Source organism: Dendrobates tinctorius, unplaced genomic scaffold, assembly GCF_039654945.1.
Source record: "Dendrobates tinctorius isolate UK_male_01 unplaced genomic scaffold, ASM3965494v1 ptg000022l, whole genome shotgun sequence".
NCBI classification, from domain to species: Eukaryota; Metazoa; Chordata; class Amphibia; order Anura; family Dendrobatidae; genus Dendrobates; species Dendrobates tinctorius.
In genome coordinates, this window is record NW_027361690.1 from 60321973 (window position 1) to 60345497 (window position 23525).

Sequence of the window (23525 nt, forward strand, 5' to 3'; positions counted from 1 at the left end):
GTGATAGCACAGCAGTTAAGAAGATTAGTGTGTGAGTAAGGGCCCCGTCACACATAGCGACGCACCAGCGATCCCGACATTGATATGACCTTGTCAGGATCGCTGGTATGTTGCTACATGATCGCTGGTGAGCTACCAAACAGGCAGCTTCACCAGCGACCAGGACAGCGACCGCTTAGAAACCCGATGTGTACCTTAGTTACCAGCGCCAGCTCGCTGATCGCTGGTCTCCCGCCTGCCACACGCAGCGATGCAAGCTGGCCAGCTGGAGACCAGCGATCAAAAAAATTTCTTGGCCATTCCAGGATGATCAGCGATACCCGGCAGGGGGGCCGGTTGCTGGTAAGTGTCACACACAGCGACCTCGCTGGTGAGATTGCTGTTGCGTCACAAAACTTGTGTGACAGGGGCTTTACAGGCTACTACCAGTTACCATTTATTTACCCATAATCAGACATGTTGATGTAATTTTGACATTACAAAGGCTGTTTGTATTAAACAGCTTGAAAAGGGTTGCATACAGTCCGAGAAGACCTCAAAGTGTTAAGGTACTGTCACACTTATCGACGCACCAGCGATCCCGACCAGCGATATGACGTGGTCAGGATCGCTGGTGCATCATTAAGTGGTCGCTAGTGAGCTGCCACACAGGCAGATCTCACCAGCGACATCGCAGAGGACGGGGGTCGTTACTTACCTGTCACACTAGGCGATCCTGATGTCCTCCCGCCCGGCTCCACGCTCGTCTCCCCACAGGAAGCCCAGCAGGAAGCTGACGACGAGAAACAGTCTTGGACGTTCTCGCGCAATCAGCGATAACCAGCGGGTCGCAGGTAAGTATCAGACACAGCGATGTCGCTAGCAATATCGCTATAACGTCACAAGTTATAGCGATATTGCTAGCGATATCGCTTAGTGTGACAGGCCCTTTATACATGTCCTTTCAGTGCAATTGGAGGCTTTGCAGTAATTATAATTTTTGGCAAATCAATTCGTCGTTGGCAAATTTGATATTACAAACATTGGCTCATCTCTAATCGACAGGCATACAAATTAGCATTCCAGGGGTTTTAGACAAAATGAAGGACATTTTAGGCATTCAACATTAACCTAACACTTCAGTGAATACAGAAGAGTATTTCTAGCTCTGTCTTTCCATAGCATCAAATCACATCAATTAATTGATATAATTATAATATAATGATCCACATTTTATTTCACAATTATATTCAAATGAGATATAACTTGGATTATCCCTATTAAAGCATATTTTTAGCCACAAGCTTATATCGTATGGATATAATGTTTCCTAATCTCAGAAACATAAATTAACCCATTTATTCCTTAGGTGTTTAACTATGTATTGTAATCTTTTTGGCGGCACGTTTTGACAATCACAATTTCTCTTTGGAGACTGATCACTAGACTGACAATTGTGACAGAGGATGTGTCATATAGACCTTCCAGGGGGAATTTAATTGAAGTTACAAATCACTGAAAAGCATAATTTTGTTTTCAGAAACTGGTGATCTATTTGATACCCTCCCTTCGTGGGAGCATGACACAATTTATAGACGTATAAAAAGAGATCAACAGATGTCTGCAGTTAGTGTTGGAAGCCATTATAGTCTGTAACATGCTAGATATAGCCACTAATTGTAATGTATTATTTTATCAAGGAAATATTCCGAATGGAATATAAAGTGATACAAACAAGGGATCAGAAAGTCTTTTCAGCAGGAAAGATGCATCAGGACACATTTGAGAACACCTAGCACAATAAATATTCCCTAGACAGTTTTGCCTTGACTGCTATTTTCAAAATGAAAAGGTCAAAGTAACATTTCAGCCTTTAATCACTCAATTTTAGATCCAAAGAGCAAAAACTAAGAGTGCTGAAATGAAATGGCACTTGTGTAATAATGTGGAGGAAGTTTTTAGGTTTGAAATTCAGGTTAACACAGGTTTCAGTGTCATTCACTTTACGGTAACAACTCAACTACTTGACTCAATTGTGTATATACAGTGAAGGAAAAAAGTATTTGATCCCTTGCTGATTTTGTAAGTTTGCCCACTGACAAAGACATGAACAGTCTATAATTTTAAGGATACGTTAATTTTAACATTGCGAGAGAGAATATCAAAAATAAAATCAAGAAAATCACATTGTATAAATTATATAAATTTATTTACATTTTGCAGTGAGAAATAAGTATTTGATCCCCTACCAACCATTAAGCGTTCTGACTTCTACAATCCAGTTAAATGCTCCTAATTGTTACCTGCATTAAAGACAGATGTCTTACATAGTCACTTTTATAAAAGACTCCTGTCCACAGACTCAACTAATCAGTCAGACTCTAACCTCTACAACATGGACAAGACCAAAGAGCTTTATAAGGATGTCAGGGACAAGATCTTACACCCGCACGAAACTGGAATGGCTACAAAACCATAAGGAAGATGCTGGGTGAGAAGGAGACAACTGTTTGTGCAATGGTAAGAAAATGGAAGAAATGCAAAATGAATGTCAATTGACATGGATCTGGGGCACCATGCAAATTCCCACCTCATGGGATATCCTTGATCATCAGGAAGGTGAGAGATCATCCTAAAACTACACGGGGGAACATGTTAATGATCTCAAGGCAGCTGGAACCACGATCACCAAGAAAATGATTGATAACACATTATGCCATAAAGGTTTAAAAACCTGCAGTGCCCACAAGGTCCCCCTGCTCAAGAAAGCACATGTGCAGGCCCATCTGAAGTTTGCCAATGAACAGCTGGATGATTCTGTGAGTGATTGGGAGAAGGTGCTGTGGTCAGATGAGACAAAAATTGAACTAATTGGCATTAACTCAACTCGCCGTGTTTGGAGGAAGAGAAATGCTGCCAATGACCCAAAGAACACCGTTCCCACTGTCAAGCATGGATGTGGAAATAATATGTTTTGGGGGTGTTTCTCTGCTAATGGCACAGGACTACTTCATCACATCAATGGGAGAATGGATGGAGCCATGTACCATAAAATCCTGAGTGACAACCTCCTTCCCTCTGCTAGGACATTAAAAATGGGTCATAGCTGGGTCTTCCAGCAAGACAATGACCCAAAACTTAGGGTACCGTTACACTTAGTGATGCACCAGCGATCCTGACAACAATATGGATCGCTGGTGCATCGCTAAGTGGTCGCTAGTGAGCTGCCACACAGGCAGATCTCACCAGCGACATAGCAGGGGTCGGGGGTCGCTACTTACCTGTCAGACGTGGCGATCCTGACGTCCTCCCGCCCGCGTCCACGCGTCGCTCGTCGGCGCCACATGAAGCCCAGCAGGAAGCACCCGACGAGAAATGGTCCAGGACGCTCTCATGCGATCAGCGATAACCAGCGGGGGAGCCGGTCGGAGGTAAGTATCACATGTAGCGATATCGCTAGCAATATCGCTGCTACGTCACAAAATTGGTGACGTTACAGCGATATTGCTAGCGATATTGCTATGTGTAACGGGCACTTTACTGCCAAGGCCACAAAGGAGTACTCAAAAAGAAGCTCATTAAGGTCATGGAGTGTCTGAGCCAGTTTCCAGAACTTAATCCAATAGAGCTGAAGCTCCGAGTTGCCAAGCGTCCACCTCAAAATCTTAATGATTTAGAGATGATGTACAAAGAGGAGTGGACCAAAATTCCTCCTGACATGTGCACAAACCTCAACATCAACTACAAAAAACATCTGACTGCTGTGCTGGCTAACAAGGGTTTTGCCACAAAGTATTAAATCTTGTTTGCCAGAGGAATCAAATACTTATTTCTCTCTACAAAATGCAAATAAATCTATATAATTTATTTAATGTGATTTTCTGGATTTTATTTTTCATATTCTATCTCTCAATGTTATATTTAACCTACCCTTAAAATTATAGACTGTTCATGTCTTTGTCAGTGGACAAACATACAAAATCAGCAAGGGAATAAATAATTATTTCCTTCACGGTACTTATATACACAGTTGAAACTAGAAGTTTACATACACTATATAAAAAGACAAATTTGCATGTTTTTCTCAATATCTGATATAAAATCAGAACAAACCTTTCCCGTTTTAGGTCAGTTAGGATTACCATAATTATTAATATTTGAAATAAAAGTACAGAGGCGCTAGCGTGTATATAAGGATACCTGCTGCAAATACTCAAGCAACATCACCCGGTCTATCAAATTCGGATAATAAAAACAAAAAAATGATGTATTTAAGCTATGGATTATCCTGTAGAAAAAATAATTATATATCCAAAGAGATCTATGATATAGACCTTGTTAGATATAAACCTGGTACCAACATATGTCAAATATGTAAATTGTAATAATAAACCGTGTAAAAAATGAATGTGAAGGGTTAAGGATTAGTCTGAATGCAAGTAACCTCTGTTTAGGTAGGTAGAGGATGTATTCGGTCCCCCAAATATTTGCTGGAACAGAGGTAGAGATTCCCCTTCGGTTCCTCACTGATGCTGGATAGAGGTATATATTCTTCTGGAGCGCTGTCCCGGTTGGTAACAGACGCTCCTAATGCTCCTGAAGTTGTCGATGTGCGAGTACGGATAACCCACGATAGGGACCTGCAGCGTGCTTGTGGCTTGCAGGACCTAGCGTGACGTCAGCTGTCATGTGCCGGTCACATGATGAAGTATGGAGCGCGATATGGACCAATTTCCTATGCATTTTGGAATGCTTCAAAATGTTTGGGATATACTTCCACAAGCTTCTCACAATAGTTGGTCTGAATTTGGGCTTATTCCTCCTGACAAAACTGTAACTGATCCAGCTTTGTAGGTCACCTTGCACGCACCTGCCTTTTCAGCTTTGCCCATAAATTTTCAATAGGATTGAGATCAAGGCTTTGTGATGGCCACTCCAAAACATTGACTTTGTTATCCTTATGCCATTTTGTTACCTTTTTGGTAGTATGCTTCAGGTCATTGTCCATTTGGAAGACCCATTTCTGCTCAAGAAACCGCAGAAAATCCGCACGGAAAATTCTGCAGCATCTGCACTGCGGTTTCCATTTCACATAGGGAATAATGGTACTGTACACCGCAGCAGAAACTGCTGTGGATCTGCAGGGCCAAATCCGCTGCGGAACCGCAGCAGAATTCGCAGCATGTGCACACACCCTAAAGGAGCCACAGGAATTTCTGGGAACTACTAGTACTAGTTGTGCACTGCATGTGAAAACAATGTTGCATATGTATATTTATATGAATGGCTTGCGGACTATGGTAGCAAGACAGAATCAGTTTAAGGGCTACTTCCATGCCTACAGAGCCGGGAAATGTGGACAAAAAGATCTAGGCAGTGATCTAGATACGGAAGGAGATTCAGAAAAGAAGAGGCCAAAGATTTAGTGACTATACATTACAAATGCCTAGTCACATTTACTATGGAGGGTTAAGGGTCACTTTAAGAAACCAAAATTTTTCATTCTCGCATTCTAAGGAAAATCTCTTTTTATTTTTTCCGTCCATGCAGCTGTTACAGTTAGTTATTTGGACAGAGACAACATTTTTCTCATTTTGGTTCTAGACATTACCACAATGAATTTTAAACAAAACAGTTCAGATGCAGTTGAAGTTCAGACTTTCAGCTTTCATTTTAGGGTATCCACATTAAAATTGGATGAAGGGTTTAGGAGTTTCAGCTCCTTAACATGTGCCACCCTGTTTTTAAAGGGACCAAAAGTAATTGGACAATTGACTCCAAGGCTATTTCATGGACAGGTGTGGGCAATCCCTTCATTATGTCATTCTCAATTAAGTAGATAAAAGGCCTGGAGTTGATTTGAAGTGTGGTGCTTGCATTTGGAAGGTTTTGCTGTGAAGGAAACATGCGGTCAAAGGAGCGGGTGAAACAAGCCATCCTTTTTTTTTTTTTTAAACCAAATATTTTATTAAAAAGGCTTTCTGTAACAACTAAATACAAAACATGGGTGTTAAATAGGTCAGAATTTTTTGAATAAATGTGCTGCTTAAAGTGATTTCCACAACCCCAATTGGCCAAAATCCCTATACAAAAGAGGGAAGATGCTTAAATTTAGCATTTTGAAAACATTGGCAAGATTTAATGTAGACCATCGTGATACCACACAGAGTGGGAGTGTGTGGCAGAGCCGCTTTAGTATTGGGGTAATAAGTCTATGCCATTTGTCATCACAAAACTTGAGACAAATGGCAGTGCCACCACAAATTCAGAGGTAGGGAATGTTAGGATTCGAAATAGCAGTGAATTCAAGAAGTGGTATATAGAAACAGTTTTCTAAGAAACCTGACCAAGACGCAAAAGATGTAGATGCTCAGAAGTATCCAAGAATGTTAACTTAATTCCAATACTTTACATTTTTTAGAAGGGAGGTGCCCTTCAGTCGAAGAATCCTGAAAAAACCCATGGACTTGATAATGCCAAAACCAGGACTAAATGCCATGATGTAATCCAGTTTTCAACCATCGAACATATTACATCACCAAAAGCATTGCATACACAATGCTATTGTGCTCAGCGAGGAACATTAAATTCACCAGCAACTTGATGTGGTAAGGAAATCAAATTGTTGAAAACAAATTTGTACACAGTGATTGTTAAATCTTATTGCCAGAAATACGCAAATGTTAATCATACATTTATCGGAGATAAAGCAGGACACATTAAGGCATGAATGAACACAAGAATGCAGGATAGAGGGAGTCTTGTCTTTGGAATCACCCTCAGATTTTTAACACCTGTGCACCATTCCCAGATCAGAGGAACCACAGAACTATCACAGAAAATTCCAGAGGGGGTAGAGGGGGTGGGTCAAAGGGGGCAGTGGAAATAAAAAATAAAAATACATAGGGACATTCTACGATCTGACTCTGCAAATAGCTCAGGCGGCCATATGTTTAAATAAAGCGGCAAACAATTTCATTCAGACCAAAATAAGTCATCTCTCAGCCCTACACACCAACCAGGGGAAAATAAAAGCAAACACAAACAGAACAGGGTGGCTGACTGCTGCATACAGTGACACATCAGCAGATACTGCCATATGCACTGGTGGCCAGCCACGACAGTCAATAAAAAAAATCCAGTAGCCTTTTGTGTCTTATTCATCATCCTCTTCCTCATCATCAAAATCCTCTTCATCCCCTTCATCTTCCAAATCCCTTTTTCGTTTTTCTCCCTGGGGCGTATCCTCATCATCTTCGTCATCTTCTCCTTCCTCCTCCTCCTCGACATCCTCCTCATCATCAACTCCATTTTCGTCTTCTTCATCAAGTTCGTCTTCATCGAGCTCTTCCTCGTCCTCATCATCCTCCCCTTCTTCCCCATTCTCATCTGCATCCTCACCATCAAGCTCTGGATCAGAGTCAGGTGCCTCTTGATCATCAGCATCAAAGCCATCAAGGAAATTTAACTGAGGCAGCAATGCAAATACACTCTCTTGGTAGTTGTTCAGCATAGTGACTTCGCAGTTGAACAAATCTAAACTCATGCGCTGATTCAGCTTTTTAAGTGGCTCCAGAGTGTTTATGTCATTAATCTTGTTCCCACTGAGATTCAAGTGTGTTAAATTTGGGGTTTTCTCTGCAAGCACTTCAAGACCACCTGACATTCGGTTATCACTAAGCTCCAACTTCCTTAATTTCTCCAGTTTGGGAAGATTAGCTACTGACAACAAGTTAATGTTGATCATGCTCAGGAATTCCAAGTTCACAAACTCAGCTGTAAGTCCAGTAATTTTGCCATCATCTGAACGGCAGTTATCCACAACCATCTCTTTAACCTCAGCCGCCTTCCGGTTCCTCAGCTCCAAGGTGAGTCTCTTCTTCATGTCCATTTTGGTTTCCCGTGAAGAAGAAAAGTTGCTGAATACCGACTTCTTAAAAAGTATAAACGCCGAAATAACCAGGAGCCGCTTGTGTGCGCCTCTTTATATAGGAACCGCGCCAAAGACACAAAGGCGAAACAAGCCATCCATAAGCTGCAAAAACAGAAAAAACCCATCCTAGAAATTGCTACAACATTAGGACTGGCAAAATCTACAGTTTGGTACATCCTGAGAAAGAAAGAAAGCACTGGTGAACTCATCAATGCAAAAAGACCTGGGCGCCCACGGAAGACAACAGTGGTGGATGATCACAGAATAATCTCCATGGTGAAGAGAAACCCCTTCACAACAGACAACCAAGCAAACAACACTCTCCAGGAGGTAGGCGTATCAATATCCAAATCTACCATAAAGAGAAGACTGCATGAAAGTAAATACAGAGGTTCACTGCATGGTGCAAGCCACTCATAAGCATCAAGAATAAAAAGGCTAGACTGGACTTTGCTAAAAATCATCTAAAAAAGCCAGCACAGTTCTGGAAGAACATTCTTTGGACGGATGAAACCAAGATCAACCTCTACCAGAATGATGGAAAGAGAAAAGTATGGCAAAGGCATGATACAGCTCATGATCCAAAGCATACCACATCATCTGTAAAACATGGCGGAGGCAGTGTGAAGGCTTGGGCATGAATGGCTGCCAGTGGCACTGGGTCACTAGTGTTTATTGATGATGTGACACAGGACCGAAGCAGCTGAATGAATTCTGAGGTATTCAGAGCCATACTAGGTGCTCAGATCCAGCCAAATGCAGCCAAACTGATTGGTCGTCGTTTCATTCTACTGATGGACAATGACCCAAAACATAAAGCCAAAGCAACCCAGGAGTTTATTAAAGCAAAGAAGTGGAATATTCTTGAATGGCCAAGTCAGTCACCTGATCTCAACTCAATTGAGCATGCATTTCACTTGTTAAAGAATAATCTTCAGACAGAAAGGCCCACAAACAAACAGCAACTGAAAACCACCGCAGTGAAGGCCTGGCAGAGCATCAATAAGGAGGAAACACAGCGTCTGGTGATGTCCATGAGTTCAAGACTTCAGGCAGTCATTGCCAACAAAGGGTTTTCAACCAAGTACTAGAAATGAATATTTTATTTACAATTATTTAATCTGTCCAATTACTTTTGCTCCCTTTAAAAGCAGGGTGGCACATGTTAAGGAGCTGAAACTCCTAAACCCTTCATCCAATTTTAATGTGGATACCCTCAAATGAAAGTTGAAAGTCTGAACTTCAACTACATCCGAATTGTTTTGTTTAAAATTCATTGTGGTAATGTCTAGAACCAAAATTAGAAAAATGTTGTCTCTGTCCAAATATATATGGACCCAACTCTATGAGGAATGGATTTTTATGGGACAAATTGTATATTTCTATTACACTTTTCAAAATACATGTAATACATTGATCAGTTTGCAAATATTTTGATGAAGGGGTAATGCAAACTGTGGCTAAAAACAAATTTTACTATTTCCATCAAAGAATAACAGCTTATAACACAAAGGTTTTTTTTTTCATTAATTCAGTACTAACATAGTTTAAGAAAAAACTAAAAATTTGTTTATTCCATAACTTGTTATTGTCTAATAATAATTCTCTACAACAATCCTGTATTTAGTAACAGCTTGCTTTTTGCAACTTTGGTTGCCATTTTTACTTAGGCACATTTATCCATGAGTTTTTTGAAGGCAAACTAATTTTACAAATTACATCTTTCACCAAGACACAACAAAATTGTCATCTTCAGACATCGAACCCCCAAGAATCAAGCAAACTACATATACAACTTCAGATGGTCCTTTTGAGCCAAAAGAGAGCTTACATAATCCTGTATTTATAAATCTACTGGTGCAGCCTCGTCCGGTGAGCATATGCCCTGTGCAATTTTTGGACACAGGCCAACATAAAGGCATCAACCTAGATAGACAATGACCTGACATAACGTTTGACTTGGGACCATTGAGATTTCAAGAGATGACCACTGGAAGGGACTCTTTGTTTATAGAGAAGGTGACCCTGCAAACAATCAACTATACATACAACCAGTCAGTAGTATACTCGCTTTTACATTGGGTCCTTTCCTCCACTGCAAAGTGTATAACTTCTTAAACAGGGCCTTATTATTCTATACTCAGTAAATTAGTACTCCTATATAGAAAATGTCTTGTTTTCTAATGAGCAGAATTTAGGACTATATATCCATCCAGGTTCATGGACATTGAATCTTCTCATTAAGAATCTACCTGTTCATTAACACAGGTTATGGAAAAATCAAAGTACTATCTATACTTGACTCAGAGCAAATTTACTGCTCTAATCTCTGATTTTAAATGTGCAATGGACTTGCAGTAGGCCACTACCTTCAAAACTGTGACATTTCCTTAAAAGATCAGCCTCTTCTTCCAATTAAAAGCTGACCCAAAAAATCCTGAGATTCCGGAATCATACAGCCAATAGGATCTCAGCCACATCACCATCTACTATGATGTTTACTGGTTTAAGGAAATCAAATAAGGTTATCGTCTTTCCCACAAACTAATATTACTCATTAAAGTTGAAAAGATTTTGACCTCTACTCTGTCAAAGCAGTCAAATGTATTATTACCTATTATTTTTATATGTAAATTACTTAATATAATTCATTGAGCATATGCACATGTGTATTTAATACTTTTGATTTTAGATATTGATAAAGCATTTGACCGAATTTGGAGTTCAGGTGAAATAAGGTGGAAATGAAATAGTCATCTAGGGTTGGTTTCAATGGCTTTGCAACTCGGTGTCAGGGCTTCAAGTCCCAACAAGGGCAACATCTGCAAGGGGTTTGTAAGATCTTCTCATATTTGCATGGGTTTCATCTTAGGTTACCATCACATTTAGCAATGCACCAGCGATCCTGACCACGATAAGACCCGGTCAGGATCGCTGGTGCATCGCTAAATGGTCGCTAGTGAGCTGCCAAACAGGCAGATCTCAACTGCGACATAGCAGCGGTCGGCGGTCGTTACTTACCTGTCAGACGCGGCGATGAAGACGTCCTCTCGCCCGCGTCCACACGTCCCTCGTCGGCGCCAGCAGGAAGCGGCCGACGAGAAACGGTCCAGGACGTTCTCGCATGATTAGCGATAGCCAGCGGGGGAGCCGGTCGGAGGTAAGTATCACACATAGTGATATCACTAGCAATATCGCTCCTGCTTCACAAAATCGGTGACACTTTAGCGATATTGCTAGCGATATCGCTATGTGTTAAGCCCCCTTTACACTTCAAAAACATACTGATAAGGAATTTAGATTGTGAGCCCTATTGGGGACTGTAATGTTTAGGTCTGTAAAGAGCTGCAGCTATATAAGCCAGTAAAATAAATTCAATAAATAAGACATTGCCCCCCTCATATTGAGGGTTGAAGCATGGCTTCCTCATAACCTGAAGAGAAAAAGAGATAACAGTTAATTACAAAACCTGTTCAGCTATGACCCCCTGTTGTGAACATGCAATTGAAGTGGGCTATTTGATAGAGAGCAGACACAAAGTCTGTACTAGAAGATGGCAGGTGAGACTTTTAGAGCATCTGGAGAGAAGTCTTCCTATGTTCAAAAGATCTATAAGTAGACTCTTTGGTGCTGAAGTCCAGTTATGAACATTGTTTTGTTGTAACCGGCTTAGATCCTATATTTATGGGAGAAATTTTGACCATTGTGATGAAGTGGTGAACATAATGCATTTACTTACATCACTGGGCGGTCTGCACATCAGCCCCAATTTGACATCGGCCCAATGGATAACAATATATATGCCATATTTCCTACCTATAGAGAGCTAAAATCATGATAGGAAATATGTCATTAATATCTCCCACATGGACATCCAGTGGAACAGATTTCTGAAGTTTGGGGATGCCATAATTTTTGGCATTGGAGATGCATCCCATGTACAAGCCAAATCTGAGGTCACCAATGGGAGGTATGTAGGCATGACATTTAACTAAGAAAAGCGAATTCTGAATAATCATTGTTCAGTGCTGGGAGAGACAGCTTGTTGTACAGTTGTGCAATTTTCCAATCAGAACACTCCTTGCTAAGATCTGTGGCATATCTGTGACCTCAAGACTAGTATTCATTTGTGCATCACTTATTTTAAGTGATTGTATACACTGTATTGTTTTGTCCCCTTTTGTAATATCTTTTGTATATTTTTATAAACACTGACTATTTTTCTAACCAAATACATAAAATTTAATAGCTTTGTTCCTCTTGCTCTATAAACAATATCCCTGAAGACTCGTGAAGTCATGCGTTACCAGAAACTGGTGTCCAATCGGCCAATATAAATGAATAGCGGTGTCTTTTAGCTTTTACCTGAGTTATTGCGGATCTTTATGGCGAGTGTACCAAAGTATACTGTATTCCATTGTTGGAATCGGATTTCTATACGCTATACGGTCACTAGGAAGCGCACAATAACCTGCCTAGTAGCGAAAGCAACCATGGCCTTGTCCATCAATCGTCAGTCTATTGCATATTGTCTTGGAAGCAACAGAGTACTGGTTCGTGACAAATTGGTGGCGGATATGGAATAGCTGCATGATCCCCTGGCTGATTTCTGACACCTATTTAAGAAAAGGACTGCGCACATGTATGGAGATAGAAATTGAACTGTCATACTTCTGTGTTGAAAATTCTTACCATGTTCAAGATATCGGCTAGCAGTCAGTAGATTGAAACATACTTGTTAAAATTTAATCTCTGAAAACCTGCCCTTATCATGTTCCCCTGACACAGTTTTCTCTAAGGCTATGATAAGCTTTTCGTGAGTTTCTGATGCTGCATAAAAAATGCAGCAAAAAACAGAAAAAGATAATGCCAGCTCACTGTTGAAGTTTAAAGAAGTCCAGCGTGCACAGACCACTCATGTTTAGCAATTGCAAAAAAATTGCGTAAAGAATGCAGCACCTTACAGTTCCAGCAAAGTGGATGAGATTTATAGAAATCTCACACTTTTATTTTACTCAGTGTAAACTGACCTGCACTGCATGTTTCAACTACGCAACATGTCGATTAAACTTGTGGGTACGCTGAGTTTTATGTGCAGATCCTTCCCATAGGCATGCATTAGAGATGAAAAATCTACAGGTAAAAAACATAGATGCATTTTTAGTGCGTTTCCACTGCAGAATCTCATAAAAAACACATGTAACCATCACATGACTATTCCAAATTTGTCAAAGCCAAATAGCAGTAAGTATCAAAAACAAAGCAGCTTTCTTTAAAACATGACATAATGACAAGAGACAAAAAATCTAATGTCAAAAACGGGATAAAAAGATATATAAAACCTAAATGAAAAAGAGCAAGTAACATAATTTACTAAATAGGTACAGAAATGATGAAGAAAATCTGCAACATCAAAAACTCACCAAAAGTTTATTATTGGAACGTAAGCTAAGGCTGGGTTTTTACAGATAGTGAGCTACTCTAATGAAAGGAGATTTCCAATTTTGTGCGGAAAAACTGCTGTCACTCTTTGCAAATGTCTGAATCCTTTTAGCACGCACACCACATGCTGTCAGGCATCTGTGGTGTTGCTGTCCAAGAGCGGGGCAGTCACGTGGCCACAAGTGTATAATTTGCATACTTTCGGACACACTCTAACAAGACGTACTCAGTCTCACTCAATTCACTTGGATTGAGCAAAACTTAGAACGTCTAGTCGAAATGTGACCATATGCATGCAAATTTCATGATTGCAGTTACAAGGCTGCCCAGTTTCTGAGTCGACACCTTAGGTTTGATTTCTGACAGTGCGCAGAAAGGATTCAGAAATCTGTGGTCACAGAGGGCTGACAACCTCTTTAACTGACAGTGTCTAGTACGATATTAGTATAGAGCTTCTACTAATGCAAAGCAAATGAGCGACCCTACCAAAATATTGTAAGATTGATACGTGTACTAGTTTAGGCTTTGCTACAGGTATATGGCGTTATGAATTTATTGCATTTATTTTAACATAGTAACATAGTTTTGAAGGCTGAAGGAAGACCTTATGTCCATCTAGTTCAGCCTATTTTTAGTGCAGCTGTTCTGCATTGTTGATCCTGGGGAAGGCAAAAATCCCACATAGTAGAAGCCAATTTTCTCCATAGGGAAAAAAAATTCCTTCCCCTAAGCTGGGTCAACCATCTACCTATAATATTCTGTTATTCGTAACCTTCTATACTGCTACTCACAAGAAAAGCATCCATTCCTTTCTTAAATTCATTCAGTGAGTTGGCCATCACCACTTCCTCAGGAAGAGAATTCCAGAGCCTCACTGCTCTTACCGTGAAGAACCCTCTTCTATGCTGGTGCAGAAATTGGCTCTCCTCCAAATGAAGAGAATGCCCCCTTGTTCCTGTCACAGTCCTTGGTACAAACAGTTCACTGGAGAGATCTCTCTATTGCCCTCTGATATACTTGTACATATATATTAGGTCTCCCCTAAGTCTTCGCTTTTCTAGAGTAAATAGACCTAATTTTGATAACCTTTCTGGGTATTGTAGTGAACCAACTCCATTTATCATTTTAGTAGCCCGCCTTTGAACCCTTTCAAGTTCAGTAATGTCTTTCTTGAGCACCGGCGTCCAAAATTGCACACAATACTCCAAGTATGGTCTGACGAGTGATTTGTACAGAGGGAGAATTATGTTTTCATCTCATGTCCCCAGACCTCTTCTAATGCATCCCATGACCCTATTTGCTTTGGTGGCAGCTGCCTGACACTGGGCACTCCAATTTAGCTTCTTATTGACTAAGATGCCTAAGTCTTTTTCCATGTCTGATTTCCCCAGCAGTTTCCCATTTAGTAAGTAATTGTAGCATCTGTTTCTCCTTCCCATGTGCATAACCTTACACTTATCTGTGTTAAACCTCATTTGCCATTTTTCAGCCCAATTTTCCAATTTACTCAAATCTGTCTGTAGTTGCAAACTGTCCTCCTTTGTGTTAACTACCTTACATAGTTTTGTATCATCTGCAAATACTGATATTTTACTGTGGGAATTCACAACATATAGGGCATGATGTGGATTTGAAAATCTGCTGCAGGCCTAGAATCAGTTGTTTGTTACAACACGTATATTGTACCAGTTGTTGAAGAATCCCAGTTCAGATTCTGCAATCAAAACTCTGCAACAGCTTTGTGACTTGTGAACAAGGAACAATGATCAACTACACATCTGAACAAGCTGAACATGATACAGATTCCTTCTGGAAGGAAACAAGAATAGTTTCATTCATTGACTTCAAACGGATCTTAAAACAGTTGGGAAATTTGAAAGTAAGATTAAGAAAATGTATTACTTCTGGAACCCATCCAAGCTAACTTCATGCAGAAGGTATTCACATGCTCACTTCCATCAACTGCTATGGTACCTATATTATACAGGGAATAAGCTTTATAAAATTGGAAAACTGCCCTGTTTTTGATGATCTGACATTAATCTGAACATCACTTTGTTGGGCTTCATTTTCACCTAGAGAGCATACATCACTGGTAGTGTTGATCATTCCGATACCGCAAGTATCGGGTATCGGCCGATACTTGCTGTATCGGAATTCCGATACCGACTTCCGATATTTTTTCAATATCGGAATTCGGCATCGGAATCGGAAGTTCAGTTGATTGACAGCCTGACGTCATCATGATGCGCGGTGTGTGCGCATCATGATGCGCCGTCATTTCGGGCCTTCCGGGGGTCTCTGCCGGCCTGCAGGGGGGCTGTGCCGGCCTGCCGGGGGGCTGTGTGGACTGCCCGGGGTCTGTACCGGCCTGCCGGGGGGCTGTGCCGGCCTGCCGGTGGTCTGTGCACCCTGTGGGGGTCTGTACCGGCCTGCCGGGGGGCTGTGCCGGCCTGCCGGTGGTCTGTGCACCCTGTGGGGGTCTGTACCGGCCTGCCGGGGGGCTGTGCCGGCCTGCCGGTGGTCTGTGCACCCTGTGGGGGTCTGTACCGGCCTGCCGGGGGGCTGTGCCGGCCTGCCGGGGGGCTGTGCTGATGTCCGGGGGTCTGTGCAAGCATCGTCCGATGGGACTACAAGTCCCATCTGGCGATGCCTGCTACCATGACAGTGATTGACACATTAGCCAATGATGGGACAGTGGTAGTCCCATCATCCGGGTAATGTGTTAAATGTTAAAAAAAAAAAATACTACATACATACTACATGCTACATACATACTACATGCTACATACATACTACATATATACTACATACATACTACATACATGCTACATACATGCTACATACATGCTGCATGCTACATACATACTACATACATACTACATACATACTACATACATACTACATGCATGCTACATACATACATGCATGTTACATACATACTACATGCATGATACATACATACTACATGCATGCTACATACATACTACATGCTACATACATACCACATACATACTACATACATACTACATACTACATATATACTACATGCATGCTACATACATACTACATGCTACATACATACCACATACATGCTACATACATACTACATATATACTACATACATACTACATACATACTACATACATACTACATGCATACCACATGCATACTACATACATACTACATGCATGCTACATACATACTACATGCATGCTACATACATACTACATGCTACATACATACCACATACATACTACATACATACTACATACTACATATATACTACATGCATGCTACATACATACTACATGCTACATACATACTACATGCTACATACATACCACATACATACTACATACATACTACATACATACTACATGCTACATACATACTACATATATACTACATGCATGCTACATACATACTACATGCTACATACATACCACATACATACCACATACATGCTACATATATACCACATACATACCACATACATGCTACATACATACTACATGCATACTACATGCATACTACATACATACTACATGCATGCTACATACATACTACATACATACCACATACATACCACATACATACTACATACATACTACATGCTACATACATACTACATATATACTACATGCATGCTACATACATACTACATGCTACATACATACCACATACATACTACATACATGCTACATACATACTACATATATACTATTGGTAAGTATGTTACTCTATGTTATATGTACTGTATGTCTATGTATGTATTGTATGAATGTATTGTATGTATGTAGTATATATGTGGTATGTATGTAGCATGTAGTATGTATGTAGTATGTATGTAGCATGCATGTAGCATGCAGTATGTATGTAGCATGCATGTAGTATATATGTAGTATGTATGTAGCATGCATGTAGTATATATGTATGAATGTATGTAGCATGTAGTATGTATGTAGTATGTATGTGGTATGTATGTAGCATGTAGTATGTATGTAGTATGTATGTAGCATGCATGTAGTATATATGTGTTATGTATGTAGCATGTAGCATGCATGTAGCATGCATGTAGTATGTATGTAGTATGTATGTAGTATATATGTGGTATGTATGTAGCATGTAGTATGTATGTAGCATGTAGTATGTATGTAGCATGCAGTATGTATGTAGCATGCATGTAGTATATATGTAGTATGTATGTAGTATATATGTAGTATGTATGTTGCATGTAGTATTTATGTAGTATGAATGTAGCATGTATGTAGCATGTATGTAGTATGTAGTATGAATGTAGCATGTATGTAGTATGCATGTTGTATGTATGTAGCATGTAATTATTTTTTTTTTTTTTACATTCAACACATTAGCCGGATGATAGGACTATTACTGTCCCATCATTGGCTAATGTGTCAATCACTGTCATGGTAGCAGGCATCGCCCGATGGGACTTGTAGTCCCATCGGACGATGCCTGCACAGACCCCCGAAGCCTGCACAGACCACCGGCAGGCCGGCACAGCCCCCCGGCAGGCCGGCACAACCCCCCGGAGCCTGCACAGACCACCGGCAGGCCGGCACAGCCCCCCGGAGCCTGCACAGCCCCCCGGCAGGCCGGCACAGCCCCCCGGCAGGCCGGCACAGCCCACCGGAGCCTGCACAGACCACCGGCAGGCCGGCACAGCCCCCCGGCAGGCCGGCACAGACCACCGGAGCCTGCACAGACCCCCTGGCAGGCCGGCACAGCCCCCCGAAAGGCCCGTACAGACCCCAGAGAGGCTGTACAAGGGCAGGAAAGGGTTTTTCTTATTCCGATACCGGAAGTCCCATAGACTTGAATGGGACTTCCGGTATCGGAATCGGCGATACCGATACTTTTTTTAAAGATCGGCCGATACCATCCGATACGATACTTTGAAGTATCGGACGGTATCGCTCAACTCTAATTACTGGTATCCAACTGACAGCCTAGGTGTCACATGTAACCTCTTAGTATCTTACCACCGACCCTTGGCCTTATAAGGTCAGGAAAAAGACATGAAAGCACCTCTGGCAATATCAATGATATGAGATGAATTGATGGGTGAGAGACGTCTGAGAGAAATATAGTACATAATGTTCTGTTTTCTCTCAATGACGCGTTCATCAAGTTCAAAATCGTACAATGAATTATTTCTGAAAGCCTAATTAATTTTTAATGACCTACAATAAAATTCTCATGTAATATACACTGCTCAAAAACAGTAAGGCAAAACATCACAATATAACTTGTGTGATTTTAAACAGTCCACTTAGAAAACATAAGTGATTATGAATCAATTTGACCTGCTTTACTGGAAATGAAAGTGACACTAGATGCACTGGACGTCAACCTCCAAACCGGGAATGATGGCCACTAATTACTGTCTACTTATCCCGACTCTTCTCTAGCTTTGTGTTTTTCTAGTGTCATCATGTTACGTGCCCGCCGCTAGATTCACATAGAGGCGGAGTGTGACATGCAGAGATAGTGCTAAATGCTGCTGCTTCAATAGCATCCAACAACTGGAAAATACTGCAGCACATCTCTGTAACACAACTTCTTAGTACTTATCTTCTTGCTCCTGATTGACTTTCTCCCATAGCAGTATAGGGATTAGCCCAGCTCCACTCTGTAATGGAATCCTGTGTCCCTATGGTTCACTTGCCTGAACATATTTTAGAGACACAACATACACAACTCATCTCCAGCTGCTGCCATGATGTAAACAAGTTTCCCACAATCCCCCTGGGGCTCAGCTAACTACTCCCTGTCTCCTGTGACTGTGTTAACCCCTCTAGTTGCTGGATGCTTTTGAAGCAACAGCAGTTAACACTATCTCTGCATGTCTTAATTAATATACTAAATTAATGTAATACATACACTGTGTGCAGAATTATTAGGCAAATGAGTATTTTTATCACATCATCCTTTTTATACATGTTGTCCTACTCCAAGCTGTATAGGCTTGATAGCCAACTGCAATTTATGTAAATCAGGTGATTTGCAGCTCTGTAATGAGGAGGGGTGTGGTCTAATGACATAAACACCCTATATAAAGTGTGCTTAATTATTAGGTAACTTCCATTCCTTTGGCAAAATGGGTCAGAAGAGAGATTTGACGGACTCTGAAAAGTCAAAAATTGTGAGATTGTCATGATCTGACAGTTTTAAATTGCACTGGGTGAACTTTTTTTACTTTGGAAAGTTCCAAGGTGTCTTGACTGTCCCCGGTGGTGGTTAGTGGTATCGCACTTTAGGTTTTGTGCACGTAATTATGTATCAGGTGTGACACCCTATAAAGGTGTGCTAGGGGTGTGCAATCATGGCCTGTGATATTGTGAGTTTGTTTTCACTTTGAGTTTGAGAGCCTGGAAGAAGGATGGAGCTGGTGAGGAGTCCTGCGCAGCTTAGCCAGGGGGGACGTGTTTCAGCTATGGTGTCTGGATGAAGGGCTGGCATGGCGTGGTGGGGTCGCAGTGATGGTGTCAGCGGGAAGTGTCTGCATGGTCTGGTGGAGTGGCTACTATGGAGAGTGGCACTCACCATGTGGGACTTGGCTGCTGAGCTGGACTCAAGCATGCTTGACTTCGTGGCAGAAGCTGAACTCATCCTTGGGACTCTGTTATTAAGCTGCAGCAACTGGTGGTGGACTCTGCTCCTAGGCAGCACTATGGTGCAGGATCCTGTTATGGTGATGGATCCGGGTGGAGGAGAAGACGCACGCAGGTGGAGGGCTCTGTTGCTAGGAGCGCACGCAACAGAGCAAAGCTAAGTGGTGTTTCCCCTGTATTGTCTTCTTTCCTCATGTGTGTTGTTAGTGCAGTGGTGGGATTAGTCTCCGCACCGACCTATTCCCTAGTGAGGGTTTAGGGTCAGGGCGAGCAAGGGCGTTAAGGTACGCGTGCGGCGACAGGTGCGGAGCCTGTTTAGGGAACGTAAGGAGTGCAGGGACACTGGCTCAGGGGAGCTTAGGAGGTCTCCACGTCCCCCATTCCCTATCGCAGGGCCCACCATTGTTAATGTTTCCCAGGTCCCCCTTATTATTTAAATTCGCCATACTGGAGGCGGGGTTTCCAGAATTTATATTAACGTGTAATACCTAAATTCGCCAGGTGGAGGCGGTGTATCCATCTGCACGTATTATTATTTAAATTCGCACCAATGGAGGCGCTGTATCCAGGGTCACGTGTGTTATGGGTTCGCCTTGCGGAAACATCTGCATCCAGAGACACGTGACCGTGACAGAGATGTCTTGCAGAGAGATGCAGCAGTCTTGAAATTGCCAAACTTTTGAAGCGTGATCACCGAACAATCAAGCGTTTCATGGCAAATATCCAACAGGGTCACAAGAAGCGTGTTGATAAAAAAAGGCAAAATAACTACCCCTGAATTGAGGAAAATCAAGCGTGAAGCTGCCAAGATGCCATTTGCCACCAGTTTTGCCATATTTCAGAGTTGCAATGTTACTGGAGAAGCAAAAAGCACAAGGTGTGCCATACTCAGGGACATGGCCAAGGTAAGGAAGGCTGAAAAACGACCACCTTTCAAAAAGAAACATAAGATAAAACGTCAAGACTGAGCCAAGAAATATCTTAAGACTGATTTTTCTAAGGTTTTATCGACTGAAGAAATGAGAGCGACTCTTGATTGGCCAGATGGATGGGCCCGAGGCTGGATCAGTAAAGGGCAGAGAGCTTCACTCCTACTCAGACACCAGCAAGGTGGAGGTGGGGTACTGTTATGGACTGGTATCATCAAATATGTACTTGTGGGACCTTTTCAGGTTGAGGATGGAGTGATGCTCAACTCCCAGACCTACTGCCAGTTTCTGGAAGACACCTTCTTCAAGCAGTGGTACAGGAAGAAGTTGGTATTGTTCAAGAAAAGCATGATTTTCATGCAGGACAATGCTCCATCACATGCATCCAAGTACTCCACAGCATGGCTGCCCAGTAAAGGTCTAAAAGAAGAAAAAGTAATGACATGGCCCCCTTGTTCACCTGATCTGAACCCCATAGAAAACCTGTGGTCCCTCATAAAATGTGAGATCTATAGGGAGGGAAAACAGTACACCTCTCCGAACATTGTCTGGGAGGCTGTGGTGGCTGCTGCACACAATGTTGATTGTAAACAGATCAAGCAACTGACAGAATCTACGGATAGAAGGCTTTTGAGTGTCATCGTAAAGAAAAGTGGCTGTTGTGAGCTCATTTTCTTGTTCACCTTTGATGTCCGATGAACTCCTTCTGCTGGTGAAAGGAGGTGGTGAAACTGATTTGGATGGGAGAAACCTGTCACCCGAACAGGTGGATTGCGATTGGACATCCGGGATCTCTGAATGGCTATAAGGCAGCCGACGCCCTGTAGGGTTGCTGGTGATTTCTCTGCTCTGAGCTCTGGCCTCAAGTTCAGTTCCTGTCTTCTAAAGCTGTTTGCTCTGTTATTGTTCCATGAGATTTTGTCTGATTTGCTTAGTTTTGTATTCTGCCAGCCCCGGCTGGGGCTCTGCTGAATTTCCATTTTTGTCCCTGATCGGTTAAATCTCTTTTGCTCTGTCTTCAGAATATATCGGAGTGCTGATATAGGGATTTTGAAGTCTAGTGACTTCAGGACCGTTTTTCCTATCAGACGTGTTGGGACATTTTTGGTAGGGTTTTTGCGGATTGCAGCCAGCATCTTTTCTGTCCTTTCCTATCTAGTTAGTTGGGCCCCATCATTTTCTCTGCCTGTCTTTCTGTCTGTGTTTGTGTTTTCATCTGTCTTCACCGACAATACATGTTGGGGGCTGTCTATTGGTTTGGGGTCTGCTCTGGGGCTGTTTAGATTTCCCCTTTCTTTCTTTAGGCTTATTTAGTTCTCCGGCTGTGAAGAGGCGTTTAGGACCACCGTAGGAACGCTCCACAGCTACTGTTAGTTGTTGTGAATAGGATCAGAGGTCTGCAATCCGCTAGCTACCAACCTCTCCGGTTTTCTGGACTTAGCTTGCATTTTTGTTTTTTCCTCCTCCGGTGACTCATTCATAACAGGTGGCTATATTGGTCACTGATTTTTTTTGTTTTGCTTTTGAATGTAAGAAATGTTTATTTTTACATTTTGTGTTGTTAAATTGGTTTACCTGGTGAAAATAAACAAGTGAGATGGGTATACAGTATATTTGGTTTTTATTAAGTTGCCTAATAATTATGCACAGTAATAGTTACCTGCACAAACAGGTATCCTCCTAAGATAGCCAAATCTAAAAAAAACCCAAGTTCCAAAAATATTAAGCTTTGATATCTGAGTCTTTTGGGTTGATTGAGAACATAGTTGTTATTCAATAATAAAAAGAATCCTCTCAAATACAACTTGGCTAATAATTCTGCACACGGTGTATTGTATTAATATAATATATAATATATACTATGTAATACTGGTAGCATGAGATGGGACCTAGAACCTATTCAGTTTCCACAGGGAGTCCAGCTCCTCCAGGTTGGCACATTCTCCTCGTTAATATTGTGCAGTGAAGGGCCACTCAGCTAGCTTCCTTTCAGCATAATGCTGTTCTGAGTTGTGTCTAGATTGGAGTTGTTCTGTGAAAGATAATGTCATGGGAAGGGGCAGAGTCTTTTCATTACAGTGCAGAGCTGATACCAGGAAGCAATGGTGATGTGTGTGGTGCTGATAAATATGAGCAAGATGGGGCTGTATTTAGAGGGGATGAGAGAAGTGGTATATTGCAGGAAGGGGCTGTATATGGAGGAGATGAGAGAACTGATATACAGCAAGACTGTATATGAAGGGGCAGAAAGGAGTTGCACTGTGCTTGTTGCCTACTGGCAAGAGATCAGTCATGTAAAACTACTCTATAGATAGGTTAAATTGTGATAGGAAGCACAAGACAGTAATATCCCCCACCTGGAACCAGGGACGAAGATATCATAGAATTTGGGAATCCCATAATTTTCTAAAGACTGAGCTACATACCATAATTTGCAAGAAAACCTGCCCTGTTATGAGTGACCAGAGGGAAGATATGTGGGTGTAAACTATGACCATAAAAGCAAATGTCAAACTATAATCTTTGTTAGTGCTGGCAGATATACTTTAGTTCACTGTAGTTCTGTCCATTCCCAAAAAGAATGAAGAGCTTCCCTTCATAAAG

General features: G+C 41.6%; 2 protein-coding genes across 2 annotated transcripts in view; both read right to left on the reverse strand.

The window, feature by feature from the left end:
• Positions 1-23525, reverse strand: part of AGBL1 (AGBL carboxypeptidase 1) — a 1225565-nt gene that overhangs the window by 414538 nt on the left and 787502 nt on the right. The gene's annotated exons all lie outside the window — the stretch shown is intronic.
• On the reverse strand, positions 7115-7904 carry LOC141084205 (acidic leucine-rich nuclear phosphoprotein 32 family member D-like). Its single transcript, XM_073568732.1, has one exon. The coding sequence runs from the start codon at positions 7868-7870 to the stop codon at positions 7136-7138; it is 735 nt and encodes a 244-aa protein (XP_073424833.1). The 5' UTR covers positions 7871-7904; the 3' UTR covers positions 7115-7135.

Bases quoted from the DNA above. Each gene is read 5' to 3' on its own strand.
- LOC141084205 (XM_073568732.1), bottom strand. From the start codon at position 7,870: ATGGACATGAAGAAGAGACTCACCTTGGAGCTGAGGAACCGGAAGGCG.